Source organism: Caloenas nicobarica, chromosome Z (assembly GCF_036013445.1).
Source record: "Caloenas nicobarica isolate bCalNic1 chromosome Z, bCalNic1.hap1, whole genome shotgun sequence".
In the NCBI taxonomy this organism is placed as follows: domain Eukaryota; kingdom Metazoa; phylum Chordata; class Aves; order Columbiformes; family Columbidae; genus Caloenas; species Caloenas nicobarica.
The window spans coordinates 10146565-10162574 of record NC_088284.1 but is presented as its reverse complement, the minus strand read 5'-3'; the positions used below and the strand labels follow the sequence as shown (position 1 = coordinate 10162574).

The following is a 16010-nucleotide window of genomic DNA, read 5'->3' as shown; positions in this document are numbered from 1 at the left end:
AATCCTAGAATCATTTCAGTTGGAAGAGACCCTCAGGATCATCGAGTCCAACCATAACCTAACTCTAGCACTAAACCACCTCCCTAAGAACATCATCTAAACACCTTTTAAACACCTCTAGGGATGGTGACTCAATGTAGATGAAAGGAAGAAAGACACGGTCCAAAGGATAGGGACCATCATGCAGACCATGAAGAGTTAAAAACAAACTGGCAAAACATACAAGTGAGGAGAAGTTGGATTGATCGTATCATCTCTTCCCTTCTGACTCAACTGCTCTCGTACTTCCAACCCAGTTTTCCAGCCGTGAGTCCACAGAGAACTTTACAGACTAGTCAGGGGCAGGAGGAAAATACAGTGAATTATGCTGATGATGCTAGAACTGACTTGTATTGCTTAAACCTGCTGACCTAGAAGAACCACATTACATTCACATTTTGACAAGACAGGCTTTGTTTAGACATTTTGCCTTTTTTTTTAAACCTGAAGACTAAACTGCCTTTTTTTCCCTCTAGTTGTACCTAGCCTTTTGCTAATAAAACCAAAAGCAGCCAAGCACAGACACAAATGAAGTTTGAATATCACCATCTGAGAATGAACAAACTCCCTTTTAAGGACCACCTCAGATCTGTATATAAATTTCACCAAGCCTAGAACAAGATATATGCTAAGTAGCTAGAAAGCAGTGTACAAATTTTAACACTCAAAGTTCTGCTGCATCTATTCCCAGCACAAGTTAGATCATAGCCCATTTTAATACTGCCAAAATTCACATGCATCATTGCCATGGGCTAATAGAGCACGTCCCAGCATCTAGCTTAAAGTGTCCTAACAGAGAGGGAAGAAAGGGTAACTATATGATTCAGAAACTCAGGAAGAAGTTGGAGTCACTGGAAGTCTTATTCACCCATGTCTAGCTACACCACTTGCATCCTCCAGGGACATTGGGTTTGTCAGTGAAACCATATGCTTCAGTTTAGTTAAACCAAGACTACGGGACAAATATTTTGCAGACGTGAGTAGGCTTCTTGATTAGAGAAAGGATAAAGTACACACTATCTCACTTCCAGTCTGGGTAGTCAGTTTTCCTTCACTGGAAATTCAAGATTGGTGCACACACAGATCTTGACCTGACAGAGTATGGACAAGGAGACCTGTGAAGCTTTCAGCTATAACCTGAGGATGGGTATGTCAAGAGAATAAAGCTGAACAAATAAGCCAAGAATACAGTTGTGCAATTGCTTTGGATTTAAACATCTGAATAGGTGCTATTCCAGAAGCAAACTGCTTATTCTTTTGTAAACTGTACATCAAATTTTGTTCAATAAACATATTTACCTGCTAAGGGATTCCTTGCTAGCTACTGAACCACAGTGAAATAGTTGCCTTAACTGTAAATTCTAGGTGTCACCAGGCGGTTTTATTTTATCACGCAGACACAAAACCTGGCAGATGGGATTTCAATCCCAAGCACAGCCATTACGGACTGCCACAGAAGAGAATGAATCACTTCTGTGGTACCATCCAGCAATCTCAATCAGGATCAAGGAGGTACTAAATCCAGACAGGCACACACCAGTTCTGCTCAGTGGACATTTTCAGATCCTGTTTTTAACAGCGACAGAGGAAGAATGAGAGGAAAAGGCAGGCTGGGGTAGGAACTGGTGACAGTAAAGGAACATCTGTCTTCACCCATCACCTGTCCAGGTGAGCAGGTTCTGTGTTTCCTGGTTCTGTGACACCAGCTCACATCCTCAAGCTTCCTACGAACTCAGGCTGCCTGGACTCTTGGGGCAGCTTTTGTCACTCCTAAAGAGAACATGGAGGAGCAGAGAGGAGGTAGATGAAAACCAGAGGGAGCAGCATGAACAGGAGTGAAAGAGCAGGTGTCACCACTGCTATGCAGTAAAGCATGGCTTACCTGGTGGTCCTTGGAGTTTAGCTTTTTTCACTGTAAAGAGAAAAAAGAAAAAAAAAAGTGTTAGTGACTTTGTCCTGCTACAGTTTGAGTCAGAATGTCACCGAGCATTGCATTACTTGGACAGCATCTGCAGCAGAGGCCTGGTAGCTGGAAACCTGCACTCTTTTTTGCAGTTTAACAGATATGGAGGCAAAACCTCTTCTGTAGTCCATCTCACTTTTCTAAATCAATGTATGTAAAAAAAATAATCCTAGGATTAATGTTTGGAAAACAATGTGACATGGCTAATGCGAAGCAATTTCAAAACCAGTCCTTTGCAACCAGAAGTCACTGCTGCTCAGCAAGATCCCATTTCATAGCACCTCACTTCAGAAGTTACAGACACTCTAGAAGAAATAAACATTTATTTAAAAACTAATAATTTCTCCTCAACAGTGCAGAGCAGACTTTCAACCACAACTGGAAAATAATCGAGTCTGGATAGCAGCTCTGTAGTATGACATCTGTAAATCAAATTAACCTGCTATGCCAAACAAGCAGCAGTCTAAACTCAAATGTCACTTTTCCAAGCTCCCCTCTGTTAATTTAATTTCACAACAGTATTTATCAAAAACAATGGTTAGAATATAAAACAGCACTGGCTTTTATCTTACCAGTTAGAGAAGGTCTATGTTTACCTAGGGGAGACCTTGTTTATACTTCTCTTTTGCAAGCTCATATCCTCACTGGAATTGCTAAGTGTAAGCACTAAGAGAAGACATCTCCAGGCTTCAGCTAGTTTTCCAAGTGGAAAACTAAGTAAAAACATATTTAACAACATAGGAAGCAAGATACACTTGCGAGAATTAAGATTTTGAAACTGGCATAGTGAAGTTTCCTCCAGAAAACAGATCACCCAATACTTAATGAAGTGTCACAGAGTTTAACTCCCAAGAGCAATGTCCTAGAAAGGAACACTTAAAAATTAAAATAAAATAAAGCAACAGCCTTTAAGCAGTTATATGTAGAGAGATGCAATGGAGTATGATGCTGGATAACACCCTTGCTATTTGAGAAATTCTCCTTTGAAAGCATTTACAGTCCAGGTAGGTGTTTGCTCAACAGAAATGCTGTACTGGGCATAGTATGAGCCAGAGGCATCTCAAACAGAAGTCACAAGATCTGTGGCATTTACCTGGACTGCCAAGGCCCACAAGCCTTTAGGTCCAAAATAACCAGGTTCATTTTCTCCCAGGTCCAGGGCCTGAAGCATTCCTGATGCTAAACCTAATGGTGCAAGCAAAACACACAAGGGTGGGGGGCAGTGTTCCTGCTGACTGAAGATGGAGATTCCTTTTTAATCTCCAAATCGATCAGTCTGTTTAACGACTGAGGAACAGCCAAGGCAACCTTACCCACCTTCTCAGTGCCTTTGGATACCACACAAAAGCAGGCATTTAATGAAATACTGCCCTGGAGTGGGCAGACACCAGCTTTTCTCTGATCCTCCCCTCTCCCCGCCCTTTGCAAGAGGCAGGAGACAAAGAAACAAGTGCATGTGCTTGAGAGAAGGAAAAAAGGAGAAAGAGGGCAGGGGATGCAGAGAAAGCTTTAACTGGTCTCTCGCTCTGGATGTAACAAGCTCCACTGCTGTTAACGGGGAAGTGGAGGCAACCTCAGTGTGGAAATTTGGTATTATTTGTGAAAAAAAATAGCAGCCAGAGTGGGCCAATGGCTCCTAGACACAGAGACGCTGTCTCTGCAGCAAGTGATATGCAAACTAAGAGACAGATGCTGTCTGTACATTGTGGTCTCAACCTATAAATATTAAGATGTTCATTTGATGAAGAGCAGCAAACCCTGCACTGCCTTGGCTGGAAAAAGGGCTCATGTGGGGCTTCAGCAAGAGCTGTCCCAGGGATCACAGCAGTGGGAATATTCTGGGGCAGCAGCCAGGCTACATGAAGACCACAAGCCTGCTACAGACCCAATAACACAAATGAAGTCTTGTATCTCAAGTATCTACCAGGAACAAACCCCATGCCCCTAGACAACCCACATGAAATAAATTACACTTTCAGCTGCAGAAGCAGGGCTTACAAACAAGAGCTGGATCGCAAACCTGGGACTCACCTCGCCAGTAACTCTTCTGCTCTATCTGCAAGTTTACACAGTGCATCCAAGACGTTCCCATGAAAAGTGACTCAAAGGTGGTTTTATTCTGTTAGCTCACTGCAAAGCACTCGCTAGGGGTATGGAAAAATAATTGCAAAAGCACAGCTCCCGTAACATCTCAGTACCAGGACTGGCCGCGAGACCAGTGGGTTCCCCATACAAAAAGGTGAGCGTCTGGGAGCTGAAAAATTGAAAGAGCCATCAGACGCTGCCAAGAGCCTGTTCATCAGCCGCGGGACTTCACGGCTCGGCTGCGACACAGAGAACGACGTGCACCGTGCCGCTGCCAACCGACCACGGCAAGGGACAACAAGGTCAGCTTCCCGGGGAAACTTTTGTGCCCACACCTGCTCGTTCCGTCTGCTTAGAGCTCCTGTATGCCAAGTGCCCCAGAAAGGACACAAAGGAGTAACCAAGCCGTGAGGAAGCCTGACACGTTAACAGTTAATTACACACGGTGGTGCAACAAAGCCCGAAAACTCTTTGCTACTCCAGGGCAGGAGGATGGCAGGCTGAAATGAAGCCATGTGGAATGGTACATTTTACAGAATAACGTCTGTACCACAAATGGAAACCATCCTCTAGGGCTCTCAGCAACACCAGGTTTTGCAGATACAGTTGCTTCTGTATTGCCACAGAGCGGCACAGAGAGATTTGCTCCCATTTATCCCACAGGCACTTCTGGGCTCTGGGGAAGCTGGATTTTTAAACTACCCAGAAATGTTAAATTCCACTCAGTTTCAAATGGCTTCTCTCAGAAAACTGAGTAGCATAGAAAGTCCAGAGGTAAACACTGGACTATGCTGAGCTGTAATCCTCCTACTCCACAGCAATACTGTACAGTGAGGGTGACAGGAAGGGAATGAAAACAATAGAAAAAAATCAGAAAGGAAAGCGAGACCTAGAGCTTTGCATTGCCATGTGTGAGCACTGCATGATACAGATGCACAGAGAGGCACCTGCTCTCACTGTGCAAGCAAAGATTCATTTAATCACTAAAAAAGACTTGGGCTTATCAGAGACACGGCTATTGCACCTCAGTTCAAGGAGCTATTAGAGAGCAGGGAGGCTGCACTGAAGTAAGTCGGTGCAAATTAGACATCTGGCATAAAAGCAATGAAAATTGATGTAAACATTCAATTCATCTGGAGTTTTTTCTTTGGGAATCTCTCACTATTTTGTTGTTAGTCTAAATAAAGAAAAAAAAAAAAAACAAAAAACAAAACACACAACTCAAAGTCTTGCCTGCAATTTAAAAAAGAAAAAGGTCACAAAAGAATTCCAGAGGCTCTACAGCCGCCAGTTACAAAAGGCTGGAGAGTCAGACAGACTCCTGATGACTAGGAAAGAAAAATATAAGCCAGCGACTGCTAAAAAAAGGTCCAGAAGCATTGTGGGAAGGTGCAAAAACATCAGCAGAACATATGAGTATTCTTAAGCTCAGCTCTACCAAAAAAATTAAAAAACAAATTTTTTTTTAAAATTGTGCTATCCATTTATTTTTCAATCAGTCTGAAGGATATTTTTTTCCTGACTAGGTGCCCCATACGCCAGCCAGAGAAATAAAATTGAGCATGCTGAATTATTGTGAGGTTGAGAGAACACACTGCTCAAATGTCCTAAGCAGGAACACGCTCATATCCAGTTAAAGGGAACCTAGATGTTCTGAACATCTGCAGATTCCAGACCACCTTCAACATTCACTTGCAAATCAGAGAGATGCAGACACAGGGAGTCCCTGAGCAGATGGCCAAAAGATTACATCCCAGCTAAATCCAGCACGTGACTTACGAGCTGGTCACTTACCACGCTACAACAAAACCTACATCCTTACACAAAGGCCAATAAAATGCCATGGAGGGGCTGTGGGAAAAATTAGAAGAGTGAAAGGGATGCAGTTCAATTAGTGCTCTTAAAAAGAAATGCAACACAGAAAGCAGAGCATTCAAAATGCATTTTTCACGATCGGCAATTTGACAAGCAGCTTCCCCCTCCCTGTGAAACATGAATGCAATGTTAATGCGTTTTGGAGAGCACTCTAACTTCTATAGTAACTGTGCCCAGCTGAACAGCAGAATCGATACATATTTCCACTTCACTCTGTGCTTTTCTCACACCTTCCAGGTGCTGAGACTTCGGTGTGCAGTGATTCACAGCACTAGGTGCAAAGGTTGATTAAGCAATAAAAATGAGAGACCACCGCACAATGCTCATACTACCCAAGACTAAGTCAATACACCAAATACATGGCCTGTGCACCCTGCAACACGCACACGGAAAAGAGGGAATCCCTTCTGGGAGGGAAGCACTGGCTCAGCAGTGTTATAGCCCTTGAGATCTGTTGCATTTTCTATAACTGAGCCCTTGGTATTAATTTTGCTGTCTGAACCCTGCACCAGCACCTATAGCACATGTACTCGTTGCAGAGCCAGGAACTCAACACCTCCTACTCACCTCTTGAAAGCCATTCATAAAATCCATGAGAGGCAGGCAAGTGGTGCAAGACCAGTGCATCTAACAAGGACTGTTCTGTTCCTGGGGATCCCTTCCTGACACATGGGTACATTTGTCTCCCCTGGAAATCAAAACATTTTACATGCACAGCAGCTGCACATCCTCACCTCCCTCCTGAGGTTGAGGAACCCTTGTATTTTCCACCACCTGAACTCAAAAGGTGCTCCAGGCTGGAGGAAGCAGAGGCCATGCAGTGACCTCACCCCTGATTCTAACTCTGTCAGTGTTTTGTTTCACATGGTCCATATAAAAGCCCAGGATGCTACTAAATGCAATTGCACAAGCCACAGCAGAACAGCAGTACTTACTGTGCTGTGAAACTCCTTTCATCCCTTTGTAACAGCAGTTTAATGTTTTTCCAAGCCTGTTACCAACATTTGACATGTCATGACCACCTTGGTATTCCCAGCCTGAGAAAGATTTAAAAATAAAGGCTCCACCGCTTGCTTATAAACTTGGAGCTAAATCACATTCAGAAAGAAAAAATTTTCCTGAACTAGCCCAGAGGAAGAATAACTGCACAGGAGGCCCCTGGGACCCGCCAGCGCTCAGCAGCCTCTGCTGCAGCTGCAGAGCCCAGAGCAGCGTCCACTCAGGCTCCAGCTCCTCGCAGCACAGCCCTGGGAGCTGGGTTGGTTGCTGCAGCTGAGAGATTCCTTCAGCCTCAGGGGCCATCGAGAGACAAGAGACTTCAGCCAAATTTATTTCTACATGCTTTGTCTTTCTGCCAGTGAAAACAAACCACTGGCTTACATGTAAACACTGTTCTACTTGAGCAGGGAAGACAGCACTTTATGCACCAGTGTATCCCTTTCAAGAATGACGTGATAGAAACACAGCAGGTATCTTCGTGTACCAACAGACATAAAAACCTCAGATTGCATTGACAGAAAGCGGAGGATAATGTTTTGTTACCGCATGATGTGAATGGAGGGCTGGGCTGAGCTGAGAACTGCTCTGCCACTAGAAGCAAGAGCCACTGAGAAATGTCACTTCCCTCAGTACCTGACAGAGAGCAGGAACATAGCACAGATTTCCATCAGTACTCAAAGAATTGGGCTTGCATCCAGGGGCTTAGCTTTTCTGACCTAATACCTGAAACAATCCTTAAAAAATATCCATCACCTGTTTGACTTGGAAAACTGTGGAGGAATCCATATAGCCTCCAAAATAAGCCATCAGTACCACTAAAGCTACCTCAACTGAATAGAGAGATCATAGAATAGTTTGGAAAGCAGCTATGCTAACCACTATACACCAATGCAACTGATCGACTTTAATAAGTATTCCAGAATAAGTGGAATGAACAGAATGTGAGTTTATTAATTTTTAATAGTTCATCAAAATGAAAAGAAAAAAAAAAGTTTTACATTGCAGTTCCTGTTCACATAACAAAGAGCTTTCTTCAATTTGACCACTTTAAATGCCCATAGGATAACTTGACTCTCCTTTCTCATGGCCTTGGGAACCATTTCAAACAAAAGGAAGGTATGCTCACTTCAGTAATCAACTATATCCAAGAAGAAACTACTCTTGGATTTTTCTCAGGAAGGAAAGTGGGGGGAAATAAAACAGATTCTATTCTGTTGCCTGTTGTAGCAAGTTGATCTACCCAAAGCACTTCCATTTTGCCAGATGTCTTCAGAATGAATTAGAATCCCTCCTAATTGACATGAATTAGCATCTTCCTGCTCAGATGATCTGCAAATTCATTACCCTGTCCAGAGACACACAAAGCTACTAAGTTTATTCAATTTATAAGGCAACTTCCAACAAACAGCTTTCTAACAGCCAGTCCATCCTTTCTGCCCACTGGACAGTGACTGATAGCGGCTGGGACACGTGTAACTGCTTGGAAGGGTATTCCAGATTACCGTGCTAAGAGGAGACACACTTCAACACTAACCACACATAACTTCAGCACCATTTAACATAGGAAATCCAAGAAAGCATGACATAAAGCAACACATCCCAACAACCCTCCACACTGCCAAACCTCACTAGATGCTCCCCTGTTCATCTGTAAATTCTTTGGTCAGTTCAGATCCAGGCCTTGCACACCAGTGTCACAACCTGCCAGGGGACAGCACCCTCCTTGTTTCCCCCACAGCCTGACACCCCATTCCCTGGCACCAGCAGATATTTGCAGTCCCGATGGGACGCAGCAGCTGTTGCCTGCTCCTGCTTATTAAGCTTCATCCCAATATTCATTTCTTCCCAGAATTTCCACAGTTCCAGGCGCAGCGTCCCAGCACCTGTATGGGCCAAACTTTGATGACCAAAGTACTGAAATCTACCCCCAAAAAGCCTATATTTTATATATAAAAGCTCTACATCATTGTCTTGTCTAAATCTCTACTACTGCCATAGCCCATGGGCATCAGAGTGACACAGCACAGTGGCAGGATATCTGTAATATTCCCCAGTGTCTCATTCATACAAACCTGGGAGAGCTAGCAGGACAACGCAACGGAAAAATCAACACAAAACTGAGCAAATCCAGAGTTAATATATTGTGCTGAACCAGTTATCAAATGAAAGATATATCTGACTATCTTGTTCAACCATCCAGTCTGATCACCTCAGTGAACGAGGTAATTTCACACCTCCTACAGATACTTTCACTTTTCAGCTCAGCTTTTGTATAAAACTTAGTAAGTGCACACAGCACAGCTCAGCTCGCATCAGAGCTTCGCTGTTCCGCTTCTTCCATCCTTACCAAAGTTATTAGATAACCTAAACAGAAGAAATTTTAAAACTTGTTAGGAAACCCTTTCTGGCAGTTGCAAACACTCCAATCAAAACCATGTTCTCACAGCATGCCTGGAGCAGAGGATCAATTTTGCAGACCCTTTGGCAAAGCTTGTTTGTTTTTTTTAAATAAAACTCAGTCCTTGTCAGCAAAAGCCTTGTCTTAAAGACTCTTCTTCTCTAAAAGGTATTTCATGGGACAGAAGGGGTGACAATTCAGTTTACTTTCTATGATGGTTTAATGTAGTAGGCACATAATGTAAGTAGGCTTCTAAACACTTTCCATGATAAAATAGATTCAGACACTTGGGAGGCACCTGAGTCTTGTTTACAGGTTAATCTGTTACCAGATTTGATTTGACACACTGACTTAGCATCACATAGGTTTTCAGCCTCCTGAACTGAAGAGGTTCATATGCATTCTTGTTTGTTACTTAGCTCAAGAACTCACCTACCTGAAATACCCCTTGAACTACTTCAGCAACAGAAATACACAGGTGAAGAAAACACTACAGCAAGTTAAAAAAATATAAATAGCACTGCAGAAGATGTGCCATGGGGATTGCAGCTGTGAACAGAGTTTTGGACAGAAAAAATGAACCCGTGTGTCAAAGAAACACAAAAACCAAAGCCTTTTACTAGAAGAATGTCGTTTCAGTTCCATTTTTTCTGTCCTATGTATGCAACTTGTAGAAAGCAACTGAGACAGAGAACAAAATGCAAGAGGAAAACTAAAGAGGTCTGCAGCTGGTTCCTTCCCTGAAGATAGACATTAGATTGCTCTTCCAGGATCCTTACACCACCATTTCTCTGGCAAATCATATCAGGCAGCAAGGTCATGTTGGTTTGAAAACAAAATCTGAAGGAGAGCAACTAGGACAGGTCAGGTCCACAGAGAGGAAGGGAGGGAGGAGACTCACAAAACAGCAGGTCCCAAAACCCAGAATTCTCCTCACCTCCGAACCTGTAAGTGGATACGGTGATTTTACTAATAAGCTAGCACAGAACAGGATCTACATGGGGAAAATATAATCAATATACCACGACCACTAGGTACTGCAAAAAGATTCCAGCATTTTAAAACGTGCAGATCATTTTATCCAAAAACTCTCAGGAGATATTACCAATAAAATGCTTAAAACATTGACAAGTTATTTTGCAAATCACATCTCAAATCATTATTACATTAAGTATTAGCACTTAGTGAAACTTCTGTTTTGCAGTATGGAAGCTGCACAAAGTTTTCTTTCAGCTGATGCCAGATAAAGTTTTCTGAAGGGCAGTAGGAAGAATTCAATTGATTTCAGATAAGTAGCAGCTGAAATAAGCTTGACAATATTGTTTCTTCTGTCTGGGGAGGGGAGAAGCATATTTATGAACCATACAGCCAAAAAAAAGCTGGAAACAGATGCTGGGAAGCAGTAAAGGAAGTAAGAACATGCAAGCCTTGAACTTTACAACCTTCTTAAACAGATTAGCACTGCCAGTGAATCCAGTGCCAACAGCCCATAAAATATTTTCTCGGAAAAATACATTTACTTGGAAACAGAAAAAGCGCAGAAGCTTCTGCTTCCAGCCAGCTCGTATATCTAAATGCTGCACAGGAGAGAGGAGGAGGAAGTTTGAGGAGAAGAACACGTCATGCTGGAATTCACAACACCAGGACACTCTTCCAGGAACTCCCATCACTGCAGATGCCCTTCCAGGCTACAGGGCTGTCTATCCCCCTTTCTCCTGCCAGCATGGTCCCTGTTCAGCTGGCAGGCAAGCAGTCTCAGAAACTTCCCAGCCAACACAAGGCAGATCAACCTACTAAGCTCATGTCACCTTTCAGGTAACTAGAACAAGTTGAGAATCATAAGCCATCTTGTGCCTGCCTTGCCACTTGCTGGAACGACAGCTTCCCAGCGCCCAGACAAAAAATCATCTCTCTGGCAATTCATCTAGTTATCATCCTTAAAGGCTGGGCAGAAAGTATTAGCTCCAGCTCCCAAGAGTCCCACACCCTGCGCGGGAAGACAAGGAGCCTCAACGACACGTGAAGTCTGTGTGCAGCTCTCCAGAGAGCCCTTTGCCTCATTACTCACCTTTTCAACTTATCTGACAATAATCACGATCTCAATGCAAACTGACAAGTTAATTCTAGCAAGGCGAGAGCCAGCATACTCAGAGGCTTATCCAGAATTATGCTTTGCCTCTTCGTAACCTTCCCACAGACATGATACCATCTACTCGAAATTTAACTTCGCTCTTAGCTGTCACCTCAACATGTGTTTGCTACTCAAACTCAAAGGCCCAGGCTCTGAGATACAGTTAGCAGAGCACTCAAGCTATCTTCAGATGCTTTTCTTCACCACGGAAAGACTCCGAAGTTTCAGTTCTCCTGGCCAATTTCTCCACTCAGAACTGCAACAAAGTCACACTACCAGATTTGCAAAAGATACCCCACAGAGACTTTTCTTGCCATCGCACAGAGGTATGTCTTGTTACTGCCTCTTCCAGCATCGTAGAATCATTCCAGTTGGAAGAGACCCTCAAGATCATTGAGTCCAACCATTACCCTAACACTGGCATTAAACCATGTCTCTAAGAACCTCATCTACGTGTCTTTTAAACACCTCCAGGGATGGTTACTCCACCGCTGCCCTGGGCAGCCTGTTCCAGTGCCTGACAACCCTTTCTGCGAAGAAATGTTTCCTAATATCCAATCTGAACCTATCCCGGTGCAACTTGAGGCCATTTCCTCTCATCCTATCACTTGTTACTTGGGAGAAGAGACCAACACCCTCCATGCTACACCCTCCTTTCAAGCAGTTGCAGACAGCGATAAGGTCTCCCCTCAGCCTCCTTTTCTCCAGGCTGATCAGCCCCAGTTCCCTCAGCTGCTCCTCATCAGACTTGTGCTCCAGACCCTTCACCAGCTCCATTCCCTTCTCTGAACTCTCTCCAGCACCTCAATGTCTTTCTTGGAGTGAGGGGCCCAACACTGAACACAGGATTCGAGGTGCAGCCTCACCAGTGCCCAGTACGGGGGGAAGATCACTGCCCTGGTCCTGCTGGCCACACTATTCCTGACAAAAGCCAGGATGCTGTTGGCCTTTTTGGCCACCCGGGCACACGCTGGCTCATGTTCAGCCGCTGTCACCAACACCCCCAGACCCTTTTCCACCAGGCACTTTCCAGCCACTCTTCCCCGAGCCTGTAGCGCTGCCTGGGGTTGTTGTGACCCAAGTGCGGGACCCGGCACTTGGCCTTGTTGAATCTCACACAATTGGCCTCAGCCCAGTGATCCAGCCGGTCCAGATCCCTCTGTATGGCCTTCCTACAGTCCAGCAGATGAACTCTCCCACCCAATTTGGCATCATCTACAAATTTACTGAGAGTGCACTCAATCCCCTCATCCAGATCATTGATAAAGAGATCAAGCACAACTGGCCCCAGTACTGATCCCTGGGGTTCACTCATGACCGGCCGCCAACTGGATTTGACTCCATTCACCACAACTCATTGGGCCATCTAGCCAGTTCTTTATCCATCACAGAGAACACCCATCCAGGCCATGAGCTTCCAGTTTCTCCACAAGAACACTGTGGGAAACGGTGTCAAAGACTTTGCTGAAGTCTAAGTACACAACATCCAGCATCCTCATGTACTAGGTGGGTCACCTTGTCATAGAAGGAGATCAGGTTGGTCAAACAGGACCTGCCTTTCATAAACCGATGTTGACTGGACCTGATCGCTTCGTTGTCTTGATTTGATACTATTTGTATAACAGAACACCTTTTAAACAAAAGGGAAACTGAGGACGTAGCCAGCTTCCCTGATTCTATAGAACAGCTCCACCTATATACACTTACATCCAAACACTACATAACCAGCTGCTAAAATAGTACAACTAGGAGAAATCCTCCATTTCTTCCCTTTTTGGCTGACCAACACAGACATGTTGCTGAAGACACACTGAAGTTTCTGCTCAGCACCCACTTTGAACTGAGCAGTGAGGACAGGAACAAAATCTCTTATTCAAATCACAGAGATTATGAGAGGTTAATCCTCCTGACACTGGCAATACAGACAACGCTGTCAGGCGACCTGGTTCCCCAACCAAGAGGTGAACTGAACAGTAATCCAAGCGGCCTCTTGTCTCCAATATCCTGTTGCAGCCTTTATTTTACTTCATTGGTAAAAAAAGCAGCTTGGGTGAAACACACTGGAGTGAGTTACTGTGTTTGTGACTCTCTCCAAAGAGAGAGAGTTATATTCTGTTAGATTGTGCTTCAGTCACTTTGCTTTAAGGACTTCTCTGCAGGTTGCAGATTTCTCGTGAACTTTTCACTGTTTTATGATAAGAGACAGCATTCCTACAGTTGAATCTATGCCTTACTAGCAAAAAAAAAAAAAACACCAAAACACACACAAAACCACAACTTTCAGAATTTTTAGATGTAGAAGATAAATATTACTGGACAGAGAATAAAGCAGGCTTCTAGTTTTCAGTGGCATAAATTACCCTTCTTTCAAGTTCTCCAAGGTCTAGAAATATGTTATTTTTAAATTAGTTGAAATACCTTAATTGAATATGCCCCCAGCTGTCAAAGACTAAGGAAATATGCATAACAAAAGCCATATGCTTGCACCAGAAGGCAGGAAAAGAGACAGACTGATAAGCCTGCTAGGAGCCAGTCTGAGTTGGTAAACCAACTTTGCTGACAAACCAATAGTTCAACTAGCATATAAGAAAAGCTTCAGCGAGGAAAAAAGAACAAAACAAAACAACACACACACACACGCCCAAAAACTTAGAACTAATTCAGAAACCTGGAAAAGTTGTGGGCTTTTTATTTTTATTTTGAAAATAAGATACAACTCTTTACAGAATAATTTCTTCCAAGACACAAAGCACATGCAGCTGCTGCTCAGACATTGTATATACAGGTGAAAGTCACTTAAATTACTAGAATAGTGCCAGAGTTGTTAGGTCAAATCACACAGCCTGGTCACAGTAGGTAACAGCAGCTAGAAGACGCAACAACTGTGGTACCAAACAAAGAAGAAAAAGGAGGAATTATAGATAGAATAAAACAACTTGTGTGCTCTTATTTTTGGCTGGCGTGTGCTGCTCTCCTCAGTCACCAAAAGCGCTGAAGTCACCTGTATACTCTCCTGAATGACTCAGGTTTCTGCATTCCCTGTTCAGATTTAGTTTAAATGAGATGCACCCTGGAACAAGAGCTGCTGACTAACCACACCAGAAGTGATCACCGCCTAATCACGGCCTTGGTATGTTTTCTGGTAGTTTCGGTTTAAGTTACAGGATTGCAAACGATCAACCAACTGGAACAGAACTACTTGTCAAGCAGGACTGAGCACAAGCTTGCCCTGAAAGGCACCAAGCTAAAAACTAATACTGACACACACATCATTCTTCAACTTCAGAAGTCTTGCATATGCACCAAATGAGAAATTAAGAAATAAATGAACAGCAGTCTTGGGGGATTCAGAAACCCTTTAAAAAAAAAAAAAAACTTAAGCCAAAACTTCCCAGCATACTGCAGCAAATGATAAGATCCCAGGAAAAACAGTGGCTGTGTTTTCTTGCACCAAACAATGAGGCAGGATTGGTCTAGTTTGAAAAACAGTTTTAACAAAAATATTAATATTGTGTTACTTAAATATTTACTACATTGGGTTCAAAAACCAGAGAAAATATTAATAACTAGGAGACAGAAATAAGCTGACTGTGAGCATTAAGAAAGAGTAGAATTGTTCAGAATTGTAACTGAGACTCCCAGGCAGGAAGGGGAGATCTAACAACACTGCACACGAATTCTTTGGCAGTCTGACTTTACCCTTCGCATTCACAAACTGCTCAGACAACACTGGTCCCTGGAGGACATGTACAAATCACAAAAATAGGACAGCTAGATTGGCATCAATTTTTTGGTGGTTTTTTTCTGATTAAGGTCTTGGGACATCCGTCACGATATTCTCCCAGGAGGAAGCTGAAAAGGATGGTTTGGGGATGTTTGGTTTTTACACTTGTAAAGACAGCATGTGTTTTATAAAATTCAGCCCAGAGACTGATACCCAAGCAAGTACATGACTTTAACTCCAACTGGGAGAAGCAGCTGAGTGGCTGCTCCCACAGCAGCTTTACAGTATCTGAAGGAGCTGTGTCTCCCAAACACATCAGCAACCACCTGCCAACACTTCAGTTTTCACAGAGCATGTACACAAAGAACTGAACCACAGCCAGGTATTACTAATGACAAGGATTATGCCCAAGACCATTCTCTTGAAACCTATGCCATTTGCTTGCATCTGGGCCTCCATAAAAATTAAAAGTGAAATTCCATCAGGCTAAATACCATTAGAATTAAAATCATTAACTAAAATAAACAGCCTTAGGTAGCAATTGAGTACGAGCAAGTTCCCTCACATGTAGTTTGGGGTTTTTTTAATTATTGAAATTTATAACTAAGGTGCTACATCAAAATTTTACTTTAGCATACAATTTCTCAACAGCAAGCAGTTGTCAGAGCAGTAATTCACATCATAATGAAGTTAGTGCTGTGAGGATCATAAGACCAGAAGGACCTTCAAGGTCACCAACTCTAGTGTTGGTTCTCCAAGCACCTGTATCACTTAAGCCATTCAAAATCACTCGTGA

General features: G+C 43.2%; 1 protein-coding gene across 3 annotated transcripts in view; it reads right to left on the bottom strand.

Annotated features, from left to right (window-relative positions):
• Positions 1-16010, bottom strand: part of UNC13B (unc-13 homolog B) — a 222371-nt gene that overhangs the window by 192821 nt on the left and 13540 nt on the right. For all 3 annotated transcript variants that reach the window (XM_065657786.1, XM_065657787.1, XM_065657788.1), the window contains exon 2: positions 1922-1951. In XM_065657786.1, the coding sequence (XP_065513858.1) occupies positions 1922-1951 (30 nt within the window). The remainder of the gene's footprint in view (positions 1-1921; positions 1952-16010) is intronic.